General features: G+C 41.3%; 1 protein-coding gene across 2 annotated transcripts in view; it reads right to left on the reverse strand.

Annotated features, from left to right (window-relative positions):
- Positions 1–3,038: 3,038 nt before the first annotated feature.
- Positions 3,039–23,687, reverse strand: part of RASGEF1B (RasGEF domain family member 1B) — a 47,008-nt gene continuing 26,359 nt past the window's right edge. For both annotated transcript variants that reach the window (XM_050973758.1, XM_009101318.4), the window contains exons 2-14: positions 17,871–18,053; positions 16,294–16,416; positions 15,386–15,523; positions 12,609–12,824; positions 12,435–12,509; positions 11,037–11,132; positions 10,359–10,461; positions 9,712–9,791; positions 9,221–9,316; positions 7,720–7,815; positions 5,936–6,059; positions 5,215–5,287; positions 3,039–4,391 (exon numbers count right to left, since the gene is read on the reverse strand). In XM_050973758.1, coding sequence (XP_050829715.1) covers positions 4,367–4,391; positions 5,215–5,287; positions 5,936–6,059; positions 7,720–7,815; positions 9,221–9,316; positions 9,712–9,791; positions 10,359–10,461; positions 11,037–11,132; positions 12,435–12,509; positions 12,609–12,824; positions 15,386–15,523; positions 16,294–16,416; positions 17,871–18,047 — 1,422 coding nt within the window. In that variant the 5' untranslated portion in view covers positions 18,048–18,053 and the 3' untranslated portion in view covers positions 3,039–4,366. The remainder of the gene's footprint in view (positions 4,392–5,214; positions 5,288–5,935; positions 6,060–7,719; positions 7,816–9,220; positions 9,317–9,711; positions 9,792–10,358; positions 10,462–11,036; positions 11,133–12,434; positions 12,510–12,608; positions 12,825–15,385; positions 15,524–16,293; positions 16,417–17,870; positions 18,054–23,687) is intronic.

The raw sequence follows: 23,687 nt of genomic DNA on the forward strand, positions 1-23,687 counted from the left end.
GAGGCATTCCATATGCAAATGCTAGTGAGTTCTCAGACACTAAGGACTGGTTAATGCCAGGAAAGTTATTTAATCTTTTGACCACTAGGCTAGACTTGGGGCCTGCAGAAGATTCTGCTGTAACACCAATAGATATTTTGCTTGGTTTATTGTTTCCTGGAATACACTGGCTCCAAATGCTGCTTTCCCCTGCAGCTGGAAGCCCACCTAAGAACCATTTCCCCTTCCAGCCTCTGGACTTCACAAGACAGGGGAGAAAAGCACTACAAGAATGCAGATAATCTGGCCCCTCAGAATAACTGCCACTTTGTCTACATAAATAGCTGACAAAACCCAGCTGCTTTATTCACACTATCTTTTGCATTTTTCTTCCTGAAAAGTATCTCCATGACAGGAGGGCACTGTATTAACTTGGCTTACAGTGAGATCTCCTTTTGGGTCACACTGTAGCTAAAATTTTCTAATGAAGGAGAAAGAAAAAATCCTGTTCCACAAGAGCTTTATGCAGCAGAGTGTAATGATGATGAAGTGTCAGTGGGTATCAAATGATGCCCTTGCTGGCACCAAACCCTCACTGAACTTCATCAGTTCTTGGAGTATGAAGTGTCAGCTTAGCACATGCCTTCCCTTAAAGCAACAAAAATCTGCTACCAAGATTAGACAGAGGAGCTGAGAGAAAAAGCAGACATTGGTGCACTACAAAAGGATTATTCTTCTTTTCCAACTAAAATACTGCAGGAAGCCCACCTAGGAGCATACTACACACATGTAGTAAGTGTAAGTGTGAGTGCAGTGGTTTTGGTTTGCTAATTTGAGATTTTTGGCTAACATACTAATTAACGTAGTGGGTTTAATGCTGGCTAAATGCCAGTGCACTTATTAGAATTATTTATTTATTTTTTGCTGTGAGATAAGAATTAGGAGGAGAGCAAAGCAGGTTTAAAGCTTTAAAGGGCATAAAGAAAACTTTATTAATAGAATTAAAATACAAAATAGTAAGAATTAGAATAAAACTTTTAAGACACTTTTTTTTTCTCCTATATTTTTTAAAAATTGATAATGGAAAGAGACAGTATTTGGGACTTTTAGTTAGTTTACAAATTTTAGAATAGTTTTTTTTAACTTTTTAAAAAATATTTTAAAGGGGAGAGGGGTGTCTCTTAATATGCTATGGAGACTTTTCTAGAAGAAATTTCTTGTGGTTTTAATGTCATAGCAAATTAGCTGCTTGGAAAAGGAAAAATTGCTTGCAGTGTGAGAGTTTTTTTAATGCTTTACAGTTGTCTTGTTTTTATATGTTGTTTTTATGGGTTATGTTAACTTACAGGGTATTATTTTAAGGATGAGCTGTTCTAGCATTAAAGTTCTTTTAATCTATCTCTGACAAACAGATTTTCTTTTTTTATTTTTGGGGCAAGGTTTTTTATTTCTTTTTTTTTGTTTAAGCTCCTTATTAGATCATAATTACTTCAACATCTGCTTGCTTCAGCACTAGTGCTTTTACTTATAGCTGTAGTTAGAATGCTACATTGCTCTAATGCATTTTTTGAGTTACAAGAAAAAGAGTTTGATATATCTATTGTATTTTTACTATAGTTTTATAAGAGAGTTTTAGCTTAAGACTAAAGCATCTTTTAGTTTTCTTCTTATCTGGGATTTTGACTTTTTTTATTGACTTCAGTGTTTTTATGTTGTTTTCTATGTGTTTTTTTTTTTTTTCTTCTTACCTATGTAGTAAGGAAAGTCTCCCAGAAGGACAGGGAATATTCCCTTGAGTAGCAGAAATCTTGGAAAATGAATGATGCCTACTGGCCTCTTTGTCTGTTTCAGTGCTAGATCAAGGAACAGTTTCAGCTCTGTCAAGAACATGTCTGGGAAGGCTGACAAAATACAACACAAATGCAAAATACCCACGTGGATGTAAAGGTTCCTACTTGTTCTTTTAGACATGACAGCTGTAGACAGGCTCTTGCACACTTCTGCATTCATCTGACTGCTCTTTTCATGGTGATGCCATGGAGATTTTTCCAATTGGGAGAGCAGGGAAATAGCTGGATGGTAAGGACAGGTATTGCTCTTGTGGGCTTAGCCAGACATCTATAGACTCTTTTGAACAAGCTGGTTCACAGGGGCCTGTAAGAGGCAGAGATTTTGTCTCTACACCACAAGAAGAAAGTGCACCAGAAAGAAATAAGTAATGTTTGAGCCATTTGTACAGGAGACATTGTTGTTCCCTCTGCCCCCATTAAGCCCTGAGCATCTGGCAGCACTGAGCTGGGATTTTCAGTCCTGCCTGAACACTCAGTTTGTAGTTAATGAGTTCTTGTGACTCCTCATTTCTGAGAGTCTGTGATGTTTCCTTTGGGAGCTGCTCCACCATGGAAGAATGAGTCCTTTTCTCTCCCATCTGCTATGGACAGGTGTGAATGGCCTTTTACACATCAGTGGTTCAACCAAGGGCCTAACATAGCTTGGGATGCTCAAAATTAAAGCCCAGCATGGTTTGGCTGCACCAAATGATGGAGCAGAGGACACAGAGCATAGCAAGGCTCTAACATCAAACACTGAGTAAATAATAACTGAAGGAGCAGCTCTGGCTTGGCAGAGGTTTGGGATTTGCATGTCCCTCTCAGGCACCAGACATAAAACTCAGTAACAGGGGAGGGATGTAGAGGGAAGGATGGGAAAGACCTCACCTGATGAAAGCTGGGAGGCAAGCCTGTGCACAGCAGAAGCAGTTTTCTCCTTTCCAAGAGCTGGCCTCTTCTTCCTCCTTTACCCCAACACGGGGAATGGGAAAGGAGGAGAGGAAACCTTCTCTGTCAGGGCTTGAAACCCTGGTGAGAAGGGAATTCCTCGTGGAATATATAACTCAGAGACCTTGAGTACCTTGTGTCAGCAAACAGGTTGTAGTTAAGGACAGTATCCCCATTAACAAAGGCTACCTCAACATGTTACTATGGAATTCAAAATAAAAATAAATGCCTGAAAAGGTACAGACAGAACATAAAAACCACCTAACCTGAAAACTCAAGAGATGCAGTGGAACAAATAAATATATTTATTCTTTTTTCCTTTTTTTTTTTTTAACAACAGCAGCAGAGTATTTGCTAATCGTTTTTTTTTTTTTTTTTGCCAAGTATGTACTTTGCTTATTGATTTTTGCATCCAGGGTGATCTACAGCTACAGCTTAGTTTTGTATTTCTTTTTCAATCAGGTTCCTTCTAGGACAGAGTGACTAAGTATTCGGAGCTACTAAAAACTTATTAGGTGTGTAACACAGTGAACTACTTCACAGTCATAAATATAATCCCTAAAGCAAACACACAGGAAGACTGTTTTGTTCCTAGCTGGAGTTGAGAAGAAGACTCTTTTTTTCTTTCTGGCATCTTGCTGTTTCAGTCAAAGTGGATTGTGTTCTCCACTGTTACCCTTTCAAAAAAAAGCAGTTATAAAAATTACTGAATAAAAACATACTGTCATATTTCAACAGTTTTTATGCCAGTTTCTCAATTACTATTCTAGAAAAGTCAGTTTGTTCAACCTAATATAAGAAGGTCAAGTATGGAAAATCAAGAGTAAGAAAACCTCAGAGTAAAAATAAGTGTGTCTGTAGCATGTAGTGGTCAGTTGTAAAGAAATGAACAAAAGAAAAAGCCTCCCTAGAAGTTGTAGAGCTACATAGCTACTACCTTTTTATAGCAGGTGTATTTTCTACCACAGCTTAGATTTTTATTACTTTATATTTTTTTAAATAACTTAATAATGAGTTTGCCTGCCAGCAGCCAACTCAAAATCACATTGGAAAAAGACAAAAAACCCAGCCACCATTACAGTGGTAGGGAGAAATTCTCCACAGCAGCCAATTTTTGTGTCCAGTCCTTTCCCTTCTTAACAATCCCAAACTTCTGGGATATATTCAGCTTATTAGGAATGAGAGTTCTTCAATGCAGACTTGAGTTTCACTGAAAGGAATGGTGAACATTTCCTCTCTGTAGCCTCCTGTGAGTCTTTTTAGCAGTTCTGCAGAATCCTTGTAGCAGCAAGCTGCAGCAAAAGGAAAGGAAAGAATATTCCATTCCAGGTGTGAAATGATTCATAGGCAGCATCTGAGATCTTCAAAGGATTCTCAATCAATACTTCAGCCTGAATTCCAGATGAGTGGGCTGTGATTTTATCTCATCTGTCAGATGGGAGAAGCTGCCTGTTTGTTCTTGAATTAACTTCTTTCATCTTTGCTGCCACAATATTGCAAGTGACTGCACATCTTTCATCATTCTGAGTGCCACTCAGTGCACAGAAAAATAAACCAAGCCATGGCCCTTGGCAATCCGTGTAACACAGCAACAGCAGACAGGGTGTGCTCTAGACTCTGCCCAGAAGCGCTGACCTGAAAGGCAGAGGGAAATGCAAATGGGTAAAGGCAACCATTAGAATGATGTAAATCTTCTCAGACAGAGTGACTGTGATAAGAGAGCTGTGAAACTGAGATTCCAGTTGCTACAGGTTTTCATCTTGTCACCCTGTGTAACGTGGAATGTCTGTGCCCTGATGTGAGTAACTCTCTTCCTGTCTTCTCCTCAAAATGAGTGGGATCCATCAGATGGAATTGTTACATCCCCCACCCCAATGGTTCATGAATCCTTCCACAATTAGTAAAATCAAAGAGCTGCTGAGGCTGCATTCTAATAGCAGTAGAAGAAAAGCCAAAAATAGGACTTAGCTGAATATTTTTCCCCAGCCTGAACTCTAAATTGTTAACTGGTTTCATTACATTGCATTTCCCCAGAGCAAAATAGGCAAACCTCAGCCCTGTCTGAAAGGCTAGTGCAGGAAGGGATGCAGAAGCTGTGAAAACAACTGTGAGGAATTCAGAGTATATTCTCTGTATAGTACTTGTAATGAAGTGGGGATTTCTTGGAATTTAGAATGTACTTTCTTCCTTCACTGAGTAACACGAGGAATTAAAATACAAAATTACTTATTCTAATTCCCATTTCCTAAGGGAAAGAAGGACTGAGAGGGTTTAAGATAAAGAGTGATTGTTGTGTTTTTTCCAAGAGTCCAAGGGATTGGGATGGGAGGGGGGATTTACAACCATGCTGTACCCCATCTGTTGACACATGTAACACTCCATTTGGTTTTAACTGCTTGATACTTGCTCTGTATCCTATTCTGTTTATTTATTGATCTGGGTAACCTCTGACACAAACCTTAGTGTCTTCCATCTGTCCTTTTCAATGTGGTTCTCAGGACCTTCACTTTCATAGGAAGCCAAGTAAAGTGCTGCAATCAGAAGCAAATACATTATGTTAGGCCTACTGGCATTTTCATTTTAAAATTTTCTCTCCCTGCAAAGCAGACTGAGTTAAATGAACTGAGGCATGTATTATCCATCCCTCATTTTAGGGCTTCAGATTCCCATTAGGAAGTATAGCATTGCTTATAATTGCACCCAGACAATGCTAACAAACTGTGCATGAGAACAAAGACTACCCTGAGGGGGGGAAAAACCAACCAGCGGAAACTCAAAAGCATGAGGAGAAGAAAGCACTCAAGAGAAAATAAACTGAGCCCAGGGACATGGTGCTTTGTAAGCAGCCAGTGAAGTCCCTATTTTCTTCCTTAAGCAGCACCCTTTAGTGCAAAGCATCCTGAAAGTCCACTTAAATACATTCCATGTGACATTTACAGGGACCACATCACATTAGTTCATTCTATTTCAGAACCAATGTTGACTTTCACAGACTAAATGCACATAAAAGAAAAATCTTATCTTCTCTGTCATTTGTAAGGGAGGAACATTTTTCACTTGCCAGACAGGGATGTCCTCAGGACAGTCTCTCCTTACTGTGAGGAAGCCACAAATCAACACAGAAAGAGATTAAGCAGTAGCCAGTGACACCATCCCTGCAGAAGTCCAGAGCTCCTTACCATCATCACTGAAGACTGGGACAGAGAGCAAGTACTGCAGAATCTTCCAATCCCTTTCAAAAGGACACTCCACTTGCTTCCATGTCATAAATTCACTGACTTGTTTTGCCAGTTCCCAAAATTTCTGTCAGAATACAAAGCAGAAGAGGTTGCTATACATTGAACAGCATTGCTTACCCTGAACATTTTTTTAAAAAGGGGGAGAGATCTTGGTTTGGAGACCAAAGCTTCGACTGTCCTTGGCTTTTAAGATGGAATTGAACATGACCTGACTCAACAACTCAGCTTCTAACTTTTTTGTTCTTGTTTCAAGCTGTGGTAACTTCCCACTCCTGCACCTTGTTAAAATTGCTCTCATCAATACAAATATACTAGATAATGAAGTGCACTTAATTTTTCTTTCAAGGAGCTGGTAACACTCCTTATGCCCAAATTTTAACTTCATTGATGCTTATGGTTTTTTCTGTTTTGCAATTAAATACATAGTGATTTTCACATCAGCTGCTTAATACTGGCATTTCAAAATCCAGACATTTCCTGTCAGTTAGCAAATATGAAATGCTCTATTTTCTTGCTGGAAATGTATGCCAAAAATAAACACTCCCCATGTAGCGTGCTGATGCCATTGTTTGATAAGCTCTTTCAATTAAAGTTTAACATGCCCCAAGTGCAGGTGGATTCCTTCAGCAAAAGGGCACAGCCTAGTTTTAGAACCTTTAGGCTAATTCAGGCCTATGACTACAACTGAAATGTACTGCACTTTTGTGTGGATGACCCAGGCTTCCCGAAAACTGAAAGTACCAGGAAAAAAAATCATTGGTTACCATCATTACCAGTGTCAGATAACAAGCATGAAATCAGAGGCAGAAAAACTACTGGAAGACAAGAGAGTCAAAACTCCCTTGCTGCTACTCTATCACATTTTTCTTCAGAGACAATCTGGGACTTACATGCATGCAAATGCTGCCTACATATCTTGATAAAAAAAGAACTTGCTTTTTATGTGAGGAATTAAAAGATAAAGCCCTAAAATACTAATTTGAATGTCACTGTCATATTTTCTGGAAAAATGTCTTTGCCCAGGATTCTTCTCCTGGGAAGCTGAGAAGCCTCAGAGAAAAATGAAAACAATAATTATCTGATTTGCTTCTCCCATGTTTTGCTGCCTTGGAATGTGTTTGGAGATTGTTTATCCAGCAGGTGGTTGGTTGATTGGTTTCTTATGAATTGTTTTGACTTAATGGCCAATCACGGTCAGGCTGTGTCAGGACTCTGGAAGGAATCACTAGTTTTTCACTATTATCTTTAAGCCTTCTGGCTGTATCCTTTCTCTATTCTTTAATATAGTTTAGTATAGTATTTTTTATAGAATATAATATCCTAAAATAATAAATTAGCCTTCTAAGAATACAGAGTCAGATTCATCATTTCCTTCCTTCGACGGGGGACCCTGAAAATACCACATTTGAACAGTCTGTCATTAACTATAACAAACCTGTGAATTGAAATGTTGAGATGAATTTAATCACTGGAAAGAAGTTCTGACTTTTTTTCCTCTCACTAGAAGAACTGGGAATGCTGAAAGTTTCTATAAACACTCCATCTTTGATAAAACTGCTTTTTCCTGACTACCTCCCAGCTCCCCCTGAGAAGTAACAGATATACTCAAATTCCAGTCTATATTTGCTCTCCCAGAACCCAGTGGAAATTGGACAGTGATCTGCTTCAGTTTTCTGTTGAAGAGGTTGACCCTGCACTAAAACCCCACTCAGAGCTCCCCTTACCTCAAAATTGACGTGGCCATTGGGAAGGCGATTGGCACAACCCTCATTGAGGAAGTAAATATCTTTGATCAAGAGGCTGAAGAAAGGTATCACGATCTAGGGAGAGAGCAGCATTATGATCAGTCTGGTCCTGAATCAAGACACAATGGTCTACAGAGAAAGATGAAAGGAAGTCAGGTGATACAAAAGATAAGCACAATACAGAAGGACTAAGGATTCCACATCTTTTCACAAAACCTGTGCATTCACTACATTTTAAAATACAAGTCTCTCCACAAAATCCCACATTTTTATGTCATGTCCTTCTTGTTTTCACTTTTTTCCTTCTTCCTTGCAGTTTCCAGAAGATAAATGGTAAGAGGCACCTACTTCTTACACGTAATTCCTGCAGGGAATCTCGTAGTGTAGCTTTCCCTCCTGACAGGACTTGCTTGGTAAATGAGGGGAGAGGCACACTGAAGCATGGCAGGGAATATTGGGGTAGCAGCACAAATGGCTTGGGCTACAATTCCCTGAGCTCATGCAAGTCACGGAACCTTGGTACTGGCTGGCTTAAAATTAAGCATTTCCTGCCAACTGAACAAAGTATTTTCTTCGGAGAATGCTGGAGAATTTTACTTTCTTAAAAAGCTTCTATTTTAATTTTCATCCTATGGAAGTGTTCACAGCTACACATCCTTGTTACAACTGGGGATAAAACAAATACCACTTATTATTTCCATAGAACACTTCACTATATTTCAATATCTCTAAGTTTTTTCTTTAAAGTCTTAAAACTGACTTTTCCTTGAAAAGAAGTGAGCCTCTTACATTTAGACTTCTGGTACTTTGAATGATATGTGAACAGATCCTTAGGACTCAGAAAGACATTCCATGTATAACAACAGTATAGATCAGCAGACTGCATGTGGATTTGTTTCATTTGCCTGGTAGTTTATTCCATGAACTCCAAGATCATGTTTATTCAAAACAGCATAAGTCCTAATATCATAAGGAGTTGATGAGCAATTGCTTCCAAGTGGGGAGCAGCTGGGAAGCTATTTGCTTCCTTTCCACATGAACTACCACTAAGGTTCTGCATCTAAAGACTGTACACAGGAAAGGAACACCACAGCTCTAGACTGGAGGTTTAGAATACCTTTTATGAGTAAGTTTTAAAGCCTTTCCACCTTAAGCCATGAATTACTGGAAGTTTAGCACAAGCAGCAGCTTTAAGAACAAATTACTAGCAACCTCATGTCAGCCCTTAGCCTTTCTGTTTGTGAGACAGAGGAGTCTGTCAAACAGAAAGGAGCTGAGGCAATGTACTTATTTCACTTAAATAATCAAAGTGATCATTTAATGTTTGGACTTTCAGCCAGCACCAAACTGATCTGGCAGCTTTTTATAAGCCCACCAGGGGTAGAGTTGCTGAGAATGAGAATTCCAGGATAAAAGTTTATCATGCAGCTTAACAAGCACATTTCCCTTTCACCCACTGCTAATTCATTTGCAAACACACCTTCTCTCTGCTGCTGTGAGCTGTCAGGGACCTCTGAGTTGCTCCACGCAGAGCAGTTCGGTAATTGTAAAAATTGCTGGATGGGTCCATCTGATGCTGCAAGGCATGAAAAGATGCAAATAATGAGGTACACACAATCCTTTTTCAACTGAGCAACTCTTAAATAGGAAAAGGTCTTCTGAACAGCCCCACAAATGCAGCTTTGTAGAGGACTGTGGTATTGCTCTGTCTGTTCGTTTGATCAGAAGAGAACCTCATTTTAAAAAATGTCCATTCAGCACAACAAGGGCTCCAATACATTCTCTTGGATAAATCACAAACTCATATAGTGCTGCACCTGTGTGATCTTTTAGAAAGGTCAGCTGGACAATGTCCATTAAGAGCACAAGTATACTAAATTAAATGTCATAATGAAGCCAAACTCACATTTTTGGGTAGTTAAAAGTAACATGGTATTAACAACCTCCTGTCCAAATATTAGCCAAACTTACCTCAAGAATATCAAATTTGGCTGTCTTCACTTTTGCCCAGGTTTTCTTTAATCGAGACACAGGACTCATGTTCATGCCAGCTTGATGTAAGAGAAAGAGATTTTTGGAATATTTAAAAGAAAAATCTTTCAGGTAGCTTGGACCAGTAAGTATTTATAAAGCAAAGAATCTATTACCGATAACAAGTATTTTCAATGAAGCTACTCAAGAAATCAGAGTCACTATTTTTCTTTGAATTCCAAAAAAACCTTGGAAACAAAATCTTCATCTCTTACAGATTGAAAGCTCTAAAAAAATGCTATGACATTATTTAACATGGATTTGATAAAACACGTCTATACAACAGGAAAGTTCAAATGAGTGTTCTGAACACCATCTCTTACCATAATTCATTGAAAACTACAGCTACCTATGAAGTTTTCACAGTTCAAATAAAAAAAAAATCCCAGTATTTTCCTACCAGATATAAAGAGGTGTGGAATTTTTAGGATGTGACAGAAATTATGGAAGATGTTTTAATTCTCCATATTACAGGGAAAGTTACTATTCCAATTTAGCACTGAAGTTGGTTTAAAAAAGTGGGGCACTCTGCTTTCTTTATCCAGATTTAAACAGGGATAAAACAATATCTCAGTACATGTACTTACAAATAATAGCCATTAAGGAATTGAAGTTGCCAATGTTAAAACATTCCCGTGCCACATCGATGAAATATTCTATCACTCTTGCTCTGTGCTTCTTCTTCACAGGCTGCAAGAGATGCATTTGTAGGGTTATGCTCAGCAGGAAACAGCACTCAGACACATTCCCAGAGAAATAAGACCCCTGTTAAAAGTGTTTTCCATATATTCCACAGCTTCAGACTACCCTTTACATGTAGAGGAAGTTACACTATTGTGTTCAAAAGCATTCAGGACAGCAAGGACAAACCAGACCCCAGGCAGGCAGAGAGCAAGGACAACAGGCAAAGAGGCTCTGCCAAGAAGAAGGATATGAAGAGCAGAGCAGAGCAGAGGGTCAGCCAGAGGAGAGAATGTGCCTCAATTCACAAGGGCCTTCCAGAGAAGAGAACAGCAGGCCAGACACGCTCGTGTACCAAGAAGGGCTAATCCAGAATAAATCATCACTGTCACACAAACAAGGCTGAGGCACCAGTATAATGCTAAAAACACTGCACTTCTTTCTCTTCAGACGTGCTCTGACTGCATCCAAATGTCAACAGTTACAGCAAGAGAATAGAAAGTCCAAAAGGCACCAAACTTAAAAAAGCTTCACAGTTTTAGATAACTAAACAAAACCTTTCAGCACAAGAAATCCTTGCTCACCATACAGATTTCTGTTGCAACCAAGTAACTGAGCCTGTTAAACCACTCCACGTAGGCTTCAAGATTCCGAGTCTTCTTTTGATCTCCGTAGCAGCTCTACAGACAGAAATAAAACAGCAACTTTTAGCACCATTTTTATCTTTTCCCTGGGAGATCTTTTGGCTTTCTGCCTTGCCATTCCCAAACATTGTCAAGTAACCAGGAATAACTCAAATTACCCAAAGTGACATAAAATCTTAGAGATAAAGCAGCAGTGGTACTATTCAAGCATGTGTAACTTCCTTCTGAGCTGCTAGCCTAGTAAAACACTCCAGCAAACACGTGGAATCCTTTAAGTCCTACTGGGATGCTTAAAGGACCAAAGACAGACTTGTACAAACAATCAGGGATAAATATCTGCATGAAGCTCCCTTGGATATGCACACTTTCAGTCCTTACTCCTGTCCCTCTCTCAAGAGTAGATAAAACATTAAGCTCTCTGCAAGTGCAGCAGGAAAACAGATATCAGGCACATTATGTTTGGCTGCTGATGATAAATGGACATACTGCATCCTAAGTTTGGGAGATCAGCTCTACCATTTTGATGGGATTATCCCTTCCCTGAGCAGTGCTATGCTGTATCACCTTGGAATCATTCCCACACCACATCTCAGGGCTGCCTAAAAAGGGGTAGACAGCAATTTCAGTGATCTCTATCTGGAAAAACAATTTCAGAGATCATCTGACTGAACATCAAATTGTAAACCTGCATCATTCTATTCTGTTTGTCAGTTTAAAGATAATTAAAGTTTTAATGGACTGATTCTGTCACAGTTTATTTACAGAGGTTAGGTCATCTTGAAAAACATAAAAAATTAAGTAATTTTGAAAACAGCACTCAAAGAGATGACAACTCCGTCATGGCTGGTTAAAACCACTGCATATTTGCCCTCCATCTCACATAGACCTAGAGCCCTCCAGATCTGTGTTTTTGTTATGTCTATTTGCTCTACCTGCAAATTCCCCACGTGCCACTTGGTTGCAAAGAGTTCATTTTACTAAAAAGAAAGAACAGATGTTGAAAATGAGTAATGCAGAAGGCAAAGCTAAGCTCAGCTTCTTCCAGCTGTAGGCCACATAAATGGCCTGGGGAAAACATTCACAGGATTAAATTCTCCCTTAGCTTAAGTCAGAAAACCCAGGAAATGTGTTTATTTAAGTCAATTTGTTGGCTGAGTTCTCAAGCTTCAGGAGTTGTACTCCCGAAAGAAAAAAAAACACATTAACAAAATGTTTAATGGGAATACTACAGCTTGTTTTCTACTGGTCCTCATTTATTGCTGGACCTCACTCCCAGCTCATGGTGCACCTGATGGCAAATGATGCATTTCAGAACTGCTCCAGATCCGCTCCCATTACCTTGTCATTGTTCAAAGGATCCTTTTGCACAAAAGCCTGGATAAATTCTTCTGGTCCAATATAATTGAGTCTCTCCTAAACAAAGCACAGAAGCAGCCAAGTCACATCTCCTGTTAACCTGCACTTCAAAAAGAGGGCAGGGATGAAGTCATCCCCGGCAGTGTAACAACTCACCAGCTCTATGTGTGTCAGCTGCTGAGCTAACACATAGGGATCATTGCAGACTGTGATTATGTCCCTCTGCACGGACTGGGGCTTGGTCTTGAGGAGCATGAGGCGATCTGTGGATGTGGTGGCATCGATTTTGGCAAGCACCTCCTCGTACTGGGCCACCGCGGCCAGCTTCCGGAGCAGGGTCTGCAGGAGCTGCTGCACGCTCTTGCGGTACATCTGCTTCAACATCAAACAGTCAGAAAGCACTTCCAAAACGTCAGAAGACACCACAACAAATGGATGCTGATACCTGTGGCTGTGGTCAAGATAAGCTCTATTATGTGAATTTGTAATTTTAGCATCTGATCAGACCAAAAGGAATCCATCTGGGGGTTTAAGCGGTGATTGTCTCACAGCTTCAATATTGACCCAGTTAGCTCAAAGAAAAGATGTGTTCAAAGCACATCCTGAAAAGTACCAACCACCACTGGAGGAAATACGAGAGATGAAAATACTCCATCTTCTCCTGCTTAAGGCCACAGAAGAAAATACATGGCCATTCAGTAATAAACAAAGGGCCTGCTTCTCTCTGCAGCAAATCAAGAGCAGTTTCACCAAAGTCAGAGCTCAAACTTGCAGTGAATCTGAGGAAAAGGAGAAGATAATAAAACCAAATCTCTCTTCTTTTGCCTTTGCAGGCCTTTCCATGTAGTGATTTAAGTTATCAGGAGTGACAATTTAAAATAGGAGCAGAACTCAACTCTTAAGCAGATAGATCTGTGTAACCAAGTTGGTTACTCTTTCAGATTCCACATATCATCCTAAAGCCATTAAACCAAAACCCAAGGGGCTTCAAAAAGGATCATCCATAAACTATTGTCTGTACACTATAGTATGATCAGTCCAAGGCAGCAGTATTTCCTTTATTCTGATGAATTTCCTTTTCTCCAAAGATTTTTCCAAATATGTTGTTTTAAAGGAGCAATATGTTACTGTGGTGAGAGGTTTTGGTTGTACTCTTACTACCAGCTCTTAAAAGAACTGGAGTACAATAATTCAGGAAGTGGAATAAAAAGCTATAAGTAGAACTGGAGTGAACAGGAGTAGGAAACTGCTTCTTTTGTATCCTTTAAGGTAATGACTCACAAAAATCCAAGTGATCTGTCAAAGGCAAGGTCAAGGAAGTTGCCATTTACTGTCCCAAGCAGTTCACAATAAAACAAGTCAATTTACTGCAGTGCCTGCTTTAACTTTGTCTTTCTAAAGGAAACATCAAAGTCAAAAAAACCTCAAAGCTACAGCTAGAAAGGATGTATGGTTCTCTGAGTAAGATTGCTCCCTTTGCACAGTTTCTAGCAGCTTTGTACATCTGCCTTTCCCTTCAGTAGACGATTTCACTGTTTAAACTGTCTGTAGTGCCAGAAACTTCATTGCAGACAACACTTCTCTCATTTAATTCTTCCATCCACCAACTCAACTTCCTCCAGGCTAAGCAGCTCTTTTTCTTTGTGCCAGTGAGTACTTTTCAAGGGCGGGGGAGCCTTCAATCGCAACTACTTTGCCTGGAACTGAACTTCAATTTCCTACCTTGCTATGAAGAGTATATAGAAACAAAGCAACCTGGCACCCCTGGAGTGAGGGCACACCTCTTAATTCTCAATCCAAAGGTCCCTGGAGCTATCTTGCAACCTTCAGCTTGCACATCAAATTGTGTCCCTTTTTCATTTGTACTTCATACCACATCTCACTCTCTTGTCCCATCTTCTTCCATCCCTCTCCACTTTGACAACATCAAAATGTATTTCAGCTTCCAAATTCAGTTTAGGTTTGTTTCTTTCCACACTTGTGTACAGCCTCTCAAGGCCCTTCCAGGCCTCTGGCAGCACTCTCAGCTTCTCTGAGTCCAGCTTACCTCCACGCCTGTTAATGTGCTGTTTGCTGCCTCATCCACACCATTACTTAAAAGCTTATAGAAGGAACACTGGTCCCTGAGGAGCACTGGAAACAGAATGCCATTTAGCAATTGCTACTTGTGTTTATAGTTCTTCCAAATGCCACTCCAGTGTCTTTTGCAATCACAGTTATTATGCCAGCTACACAGGATTTATGTACTGAAACGTTGTTAATTCCCTTCCACTAAGTAAATATAACCCTTGGCTTTTGGCCGAGTTTATTTCAGTACTTAAAAGACAAGCATCAGTTAAGCATCAACATATTTCATAATACCCATGTGGAACTTCCATCTGAAAAGTGGGATTTTGAGAAAGGTCAGGCAATTTCTTTGTCTGCTCCATCCACGGGAAGGAATAGGACAGATTTCCTCTGAGTTGATCTTTAAGCTCAAGACAATTCTTCCTGGTCTACACCTCTTTTGGAAATTTCTCCCCAAACCTGCTCTAACTTTTCCATTGACCTACAGGTCAAAGGCCCAATTCCAACACCTTACTCAAGAAATTATCAACACCCACAGGGATTTCTCAGCTACTGTCCTAGCTAGCTTCTTCCAAGTAAAATGATAAATACTAACATCGACCAAGTTGTGCCTGTCTGCACAAAATGGGATTATGTTATGGGCTTAGAGGTGGAGAAAACCTTGCCTATGCTTTGGAGAAGATCTGCTTATGCTGTGTGGTTTCACCCTAGGCTTAGGTACCAGGCAGAACTTTTTGCCTACCAGCACATTGGTAATGAGTTTTCCTAAGCACCCGGAGTCACACCATGTTATGAACAGCAATATCATATCAAAGCAGTAACAGGAATGCCTTTTTATCCAGTAACTTTGTGTGCAGACAACTTACCTCATCCCCACTGGCTATTCTTTGTGCCAGCTCCTTTAAGTTCCTCATCATTCTTTCATCTCGGAAATCATAAGGAAAAGTCTCTGTCCACTCAGTCAACAACTGTAGGATTTTTGGTGCAATTTTCTGGGTCCAGTTCTATTTGGAAACAGCAGTGAGGAATGTTACATGTAACAGCAATGCAGGAACTATTTAGCTCAAAGGAAACAGAATTCTGCTCTGCAGGATACTGCGGAGCATAAGGGTATGAACCTCAGGTAAATTTTAATCTTAACTTCATTCAGCATTATAGGCCAGAGCCAATGGCCATGGAAGCCAATGAACAGACTCATTGGCTTAGCTGACCTGGAAATTAGGCTTCAGGTGGGTGGAAATGACTCCCCTCATTATCAGGAGTGCCTCAGTGCAAGGCATTGATTAGTGTTTCCGTAAATTATGACTAACCCTCAACAAAGAAAGTGGTAAATTTCAATTGTGCCATGACCTATGCATGCACTACACCTTATAGGGTGAAACCTATAAACAGACAGGGAAGGGCTGGTGAGGAGATGTGGTGGTCAGAGGCTGCCTCAGGCATAGTGACCATTAAATGATTTTTGATTCTCGGTGAAGTAAGGACGAGGGCCAACAAAACCTCTGCCTTGGACTTTAAGAGGGCAGATTCTGGTCTGTTCAGGACCCTGTTTCACAGATTCTCTTGGTAAAACAAACAATGCAGCAGAAGCAGCAGCCCTCATGGAGGACAGGCTGAGCAGTGTGGAAATTCCCCAGGAATCTCAGTGAATAAAGGGTCTAATTCAAACCCGCATCAGGTTTTCAGTCTGCTCTATCCCACTGAGGACCCTCTTGACTGGAGCATTTTGGCTTGGGCAGGGACCTGGGAAGTCCCTGAGAGTGTGGGCTCTCACCTTGTCCAGGCCAGGCTCACTGAGTCTCTGCTGCTCAGTGCACAGGTGGCAGACTTTGGCCATGAGCTCGTACGGGTGCATGAAGAGGCGGGAGCTGAGGAGGAAGGTGAAGATGTACGTCCTCTGTGAGCAAGAGGAAGACAGAGAAAGGCATAAATTACCAGCATTTTTTACATTTTCTCAAAATACCTTCCTGAAAAATCTGCTCCTCATACTTTACTATCTGCAGAAGAAAACTCGACATGTGGTTGTGCCAAAAGCAATTACTACAGAGGTAAGCATTTAACACTTATAATTGCTCCAGAACCAGTATTATAAGTTTGTGCTCGAGCCAAGTTATGTAAGATTAAACCAAAACAAGGCAGGGCAAAGGTGGTTTAGCTCTCCTATTGCACACAGCCTTATTGCAAGCTTATCACCTGAAATTACTCAGAATAAAATTTAAACTAATCTTCTCCTGCTCTAGAGTAAACCTTTGTTGCCTGGGTGAGAGCAGAGGGAACTACATAGCTTAATTTTACAGAATAAAAATCAGTAACAGATTCTGAGGTTACAAGAAGAGGCTCCTTATTTTGCTTTGATTTTCCATGTATCATGACTTGAACACATTCTGAGATGGATATTCAGAATATCCATTCCACTTTCCACTTTGCCAGTAGTTAAGTATCTATGGCACCCACTCTACAAAGACTCTACAATGTTCTGGCTCTAGAGACTTGGAATAAATCAGCAAGTTTGACCAACCAGTGTCTAAATTGCTACATATCTGAAGCTTACACTAAGCATTAAGCACTAGCTTAAGTACAGTTCTGTGCAGCTGTTAATTCTGACCCAAGTTAAAAAAGATCCTGTCTTGGAAATGTGGACAGATCTATGACAATAACAGAAGCTGAATGTAAGCAGAGTTATGTCTTCAGTAGGAGCATGTTTACAAGTAGAGCTGCAATTTCATCATTCACCAGTTAACCCCAGCTGCCCTTTCCTGCCACCTTTTGATACCATTCTTTCTTATCTTCTTTTCTAACAATTATAGAAAATGTCTCAATGCATGGATGTGCCCACACAGGTCAAAAATTCTCAGATGACAAGCCTCCTGCTGTCACATCCAGCCTCTGCTGATCCTAAATAGTGTGGTACTAGTTCAACATTTTGGTTGTTTATTGCAAGTACACATCGACCTCAGATGAACAATGGGAAATAGGCATTAAAAACCACTTGGTTTTGCAATAAATACTTTCATTCTGTCACAATGGTGCTCATGCCTTTCTCTTCAGCTTGCCTGGCAGCATTTTTGAGGGTCAATTCAATGGTACACACAGTCCATCAAGCCATAAGCCAGTCTAGGTGTGTGCTTTATAAATGAGTCACCAGGGCTGCTCACCTTACAACGGGAGTAATAAAGCATTAGACTTCCTAGGCTGGGTGAGTTATGGCAGGATGCACTCAGGTAAAGCACATGTTATCACTGCTGGTCAGCCACCTGACCCCCTTCCTTAGCCATGGATGTGACACAACCTGCTCCTGCCACACATGTTTCCCTTAAGGAGACACATCAGGCCTGGCCACAGTTAACTTACATCGGGATAGTAATCCACATTGGGTACCAGGTGCTGGATCAGAGCTTCCAGAGACCCTGACAGGAGATTGTTGTCGTGGTAATAGAGCCCTCCACAGTTGTCTTCTTTGGTCTGATACAGGTTCCTGTTGTAGCTGCTGCTGTCAAACATCGCTGCAAAGGGAGGTGTCTGTGGCATCTTGCCCTGAGGAGACACACAAAAGAGATAAGGGATAATTCAGGGAAGGTACAGAGTAAGGGGTTTTCTATCTCCCAGAGATAACGCAGCACTAGAAAAAAAGTCAGAGTCACGCCATAGGTTACTTGCACACAGTAAAGATTGCACTGTTTTCAAGCCTGTGCAGACTCCTCAGGAAAGGGCCAACACAGGCTTTCACCACTGCCTGTCACAGTTGCCAGGTGCTTCTTTTTTATCTTGCTGTTTCTTTATTACATGACAGATAAGATGTCCAGGCTAAGAGTCAGAAGGAAGTACAAAAATCCTAACAGGCTTTGGGAACTCAGACTTTCTATAAAGCTTTTGGGGATGTGACATAACATCCACTTTGGTCAAACACTGAGTGTAGCTCCCTAAGAGCAGCACACTGAAGGGGAAGCAGGTTCAGGCTGTCCCAGGCTGACACATCCCCCAGTGCCAGTGCAGAAGGAGAGAGACTGAAGTGAAGCCCTGAAAAGGTTATGTGAGAGGACAGCCTCCTTTATGCAACACGACAGCCATGTAACTGCAATCCCAAACCTCCCATTTCCCAACTCCACCCTGGTAAATTGGTGCTTGGTTTTCCCAATAACACTGTGACAGGCGTGACCCAGGCTAAAGCCTGATGCTTCAGTGCATCTGCCTCCACCTACTCTCAGAGTGGCTCTACAGAAATTTGGAAAAACTTGCCTGGGCATAGTTGCTTACCACTGTTGTCCAAGTTCACCAATGAGATAAAAGATGAGACCAGATTAAGAGTTTTGTTAAACCTTCTCCCCACATTCTGAGAAAATGTGAAAAAATCCAGCCCTGTGTTTCCCAGCCTTAGGAAAAATGAAGCATTTACTCATTAGTCGGCATCTCAGTGCCTGTGGAATCTGAATGTCTTTCCAAGGAAAAGATCAGTCAGTGCTGCAGGCTGTTTAGTCACTCAGAGCAGTGGGTGGGCAGCAAGGGGGCCATGACCACTCAAGAGCTCTTCTGGTAATGAAATATCTGAAAAGGCCAAAAGATAAAATCTCTGATTGCTTGAGTGTTGAGTTATAAACTCCTTCCTTCTCCCTCCTTCCCAGGAGTAACAGTTCTTGTCAGTTTAAGGAACTTAGGTTTTATAGTCTCGATGGGAAGCTAAGTTTGTGCCCAGTTTTAACCCCAAACATGCCAGTTTTAACTCTACTGCAGCAGTTACTTGTGGGAACCCAGGAAATTCCTCTGGCTGCCCTGGATGGCTCGAGCCCCTGCCCAGGGGGATCTTGGCACAGAGCCCAAGACCCCTGTGCCTTTGATTTAGCCCTTGGAAAAAACAATTACCAACCTTTATATGAAGAATTACAAGCCATGACAGTTTAAGTAGAATGACAGTGAATTCATCCCAGGGTGAAAAATGCATTTTTGGGGTTTTTAGAATGGGGGTTCAGGAGGCAAGATGGAGGGATCTGGGTGTGTCCTGCCTTTCTCCTTCTTCTTCTTCTTGGCCTCCATCTTCTGGGTGATGTTGGCACTTTCGGATTGGTTTAGAGTAGAAGTTCACTGTCTAACATAGGTGATAGGTATTGGAAAGTAATTGTAAATATTGTACACATAGTTTTTAGTATAAAAGATAACACTGCCCTGGGGGCAGGAAGAGTGCCTCTGACTGTCGTGCTGAGCAGACCTCAGCTGGACAGGAGAAAGAATTTTATATACAATAAACAACCTTGAGATGGAGAAATTAAGAGCTCTGACTCCTTCTTCGACTGCTGGGCTGGGAAAAGAGACTTTCTAACTTACCTCAGGGTCACTCTGACCAGCGAGAGACCCTGAGAGTCACTGGGTGCTGATGGGCATTGAGGGAGAGACAGATAAACTGCAAAAGGGGATGGCACTTTGCTCCCAACCCTACCCACAACTTCAAGGCAAGGGAGATCAAACTGAGAAGACAATATCCACAGGCTGCTGTGCTCATGTGTCGACATGTGCATGAGAAAAGCATTAATGCCTCTGAGTCATCATTGTAAGAGCAGATGCTGTTTCTTTTCTTTCCATTGTATCAAATCCTATTTGGGAAAAGGCTCTTTAAAGCCACAGACCTCAGTGAACACCAGCCTGTGAAGGCAGCCCGTTTTGAGAACAAGTAGTGATGTGACAGCCTGGAGATAAATAGAGTGCTGCCATCTGTGTGCTCCCCAGCCCACAATAAAGCACTTTTCAGAGTGAGCTCGGTGCAGATGAGAAGCTATTAAGTTATTAGCCAGATTCCTTAGCTCGGACCTGGAGCACCACACAGACTTGCTGCTGCTGCTGGCAGTGTGTCCAGACAATGGAAACATTCAGACCAGCACAAGCCTGAGTGGTTCAGTAAATAAACAGTAAAAAGAAAGCCAAAAACAAAGGCAGAGAAGGACAGTGGAGAGAGCCTCCAGCCTACACGACCTGTGCTGATTCCACCTTGAGAGGTGCCGAAAGATATCTGCATCAAAATGGGAAAGACTGAAAAGTCTCAGTGTCTGAAAAGTGACATCAGACACTCTATGCAGCTGTCCAACCAGCGTTTCAATTCCATTCAGCCCGAGGAACTGGGAGAAGAACAAAGTAAATACACATGCCACAGTGCAAAGTGCAGGACTGAACTTAACTGGGCTCCTGTGCAAGGGAGTTCAAAGTTACTGGGCAGGTGAGGTGCAAGCTTTCCATGGCCATGCTGTGCACCAATAAAGCATCCTGATGCATGAAGACTCCTGGTCTTGCAGGTTCTTTGCAAGGCTAACCCAGTGTAAGAAACAAAACTTTACTGAAGAGCTGACAGGAACCTTCTGCAGCATTTCCTAGGTTTTCATATCATGCATGTAAAGCCACAGACTTGAACCAACTCCAAAATATTCTTCAGCACACTGACACTGAAAGATGTCCTGCTTGCACCAAAATTCAGATTTTTTTCCAGCTACTGTAGCATGGTTTATTCAGTCAAACTGCAAGTGATAGTGAACACTGTGCAAACACTGCAACCCACCAAACATTTGTAGCGCTGTCGCTCCAAGGTATTATTCCACAGGGAAGTGAGAAAGGCTAGTCTGCATCTGCAAAGCAACTTGACATCATTATTAGCACTTGTAAAAAATCAAGGCAAGTAGCTGTTTCAACCCAGATCTCAGACTAACCAAACCAGCCTAATTCAGGGTGAGACTGGAATCTGCAGGGGATTCAGCCAGACTGGCCAGCAATTAGTTTTGATTTCATGCAATCCTCACAACACAAATCAGGCAGGTTGAAGACACAGTCTCCTAGGGCCTCATCAACAGGAAAGAAAAAATCATCAGGCCATTAACAGATGTACTGATTTGTAACCATGAAATAAAATTCTCAGCAGTCTGCCCCAAAGGGTACATATTGTCTCACTTGTTTGCTACCTGTTTCTGGAAGCTGCTTGACAGAGAGGGCTCAGTCCTGCTTCAGTGAGACACCAAGTCATGGTGATGCTCTGTGTGGTCAGAACTGGGTTTCACCTGGAAGTGAGCAGGACACAGGACAGCTCTCCATGCGATGAAAAGGGCTGATAGCAAAGTGTGACAGGGATAAATATAGCATAGCCAGCGGGGTGATTCATCCAACACATGTGCTTTTCCAGCATGACTCCTTTATTATCTTGACTTTGACTCCTCTGCTGTATTTTATTTGGAGGTGGAGGCACAAAGCAGCATGCTTAATTCTAATTAGAAGCTTCTTTAGCTAAAGCTTCAGCCAAACCCTGCCTACAGAATAACTTGAGTGGAATTGAAATTTGGTTACAGAGCAGATAATGGTCCACAAATCCATGGCATATAGAGCAGAGGTATTTTGGAACCTAAAAATATTGTTGACAAAGCACAGCAGGGCAAGATCTGACAAGCAGGAATTGGGAAAAAAGACAAGAAATATTATTCCAATGAAAAATGTTCTGGGAGTTAAAAACTGGAACTTTTTAACTGGGCTTTGGAAACATTTAGCTAACAATCATGTGGAAACCCATTTATCTCTTCTCTTTTTATATTTTTTTCTAAGAATGAAAAGAGTGGGATTTCTTTGTTTTGCTTTGTTTGTTTTTTTTAATAAAGATTTGACTTGAAGGAAAGAGCAATGAAATAATTTCCTGGCTTTACCAGTGATGCACTCCTGTGTCAGAGAGAAGTCAAAAACTCTGCACTGTGGAAAGAGGAATACAACATTATTTTCTGCATTTAGGATCATTATGCAGAACAGGAGACCTTGGGCACTGAGGTTCATATTCTGGCTGTGAGTGGCCTCTGACAAGAAAGAAACTTCAACCTTCCCAGTAACAGCACTGTAAATAGGAAGTCAGAGCCAAAGACAATGTGCTCAAACCCCCACCATCTCCTGCAGGAGCCAAGTTTCAGTTTGGCAAAACTAAAGGAAACAGACGTGGCTTCCAAGGCTGCCAAGTGCTTTTCCAAACCTTTATGTTAAACAAAAAAAAAAAAAAAAAAAAAAAATCTGTTTTCTACTACAAACAGTGGAAGGTTGCACTGGTTTGTTTTAATTTATATTGAAGAGCTCAGGCTGCACATCAGATTCATAAAACAAAGCCAATAATAGGGACAGCTGGTGTCCTTCATAGAAGCACCCACTGAAAAGTTCAGTAGTAGCCATGTAGTTCCTTTAAAGCCACTGCCAAACATTTTCAGCTCCTCTGTTAGGTACAGTTTTCTCCCACACTATATCCCTCAGGCAGAGGAATGGTCAGTCCCAAGGCACACCTCCCCTTAAAAGATGCAAACTTCAGAATTGCAATTACAACCCCTCAGAGCTGTTCCCTATCCAACCAGAAACCCTAAAGCACATTTAGCAGGTGATTACCATCCACCATTGTTATTAAGGATGCCATCATAAGACTGAGGTATGGCAAAACAAAAGACTGATTTCCTGCAGGAGCCCAGCTCCAGAGAGTGCCCTCATTATCCCTACTCTTTCTTTTGTTAGCAACAAGCCCACAGAAGTCCTTAGTGGACCTTAGCTCTCTTAACCTCATCCCTAACTTCCTGGACAATTTCCCCATATTCCTCCAGACTTACAGCCCCTCCATGTCTCCCCAGCCTGTCTTCCGTGAAAAGCCAAGAACTTTTCATTCCAGTGCTCCAGCCACAGGAACCACCACTGATGCCAGTGATATCACACCCATGCAGGCATGTGCATGTCTCTAACTCTCCCTGTTTGTTCCCCATGCCATGTGTGTTTGTGTAGAGGTATCTGAGCCAGCCCTTGCTAAAGCTGACTGGAGCAGCTGGAATCCTTTTGCAGTGCTTGGGGCATCCACCCAGGCTGCCCAAAACAAAAGCATACCTGACACAGAGGCTGCCCATGGCATTCCACACAGCTCTTCCTGGTGTGTGTGCTTCTGCTCACAAAGCTTTTGTTTTTTTTAGCACTGAAAGGTAAAGGGCATCAGCTCTTTACAGCTCAAGCTACTGAGAAGATAAGAAACCTGAAAAACTCCCAGATGGGTGTTTCTTGTGTCTTACTTGCAGAAATTAAGATCACAGAACTATCCCAGCTCAAGCCTTATTGCTTCCACTCTTCGTGATGAACTTGCCATACAATTCTCAGAGCGTGACTTCAGCACCAACTCTGAGTTATAGTTCCTTCCTAGAA

This window comes from Serinus canaria, chromosome 4 (genome assembly GCF_022539315.1).
Source record: "Serinus canaria isolate serCan28SL12 chromosome 4, serCan2020, whole genome shotgun sequence".
In the NCBI taxonomy this organism is placed as follows: Eukaryota; Metazoa; Chordata; class Aves; order Passeriformes; family Fringillidae; genus Serinus; species Serinus canaria.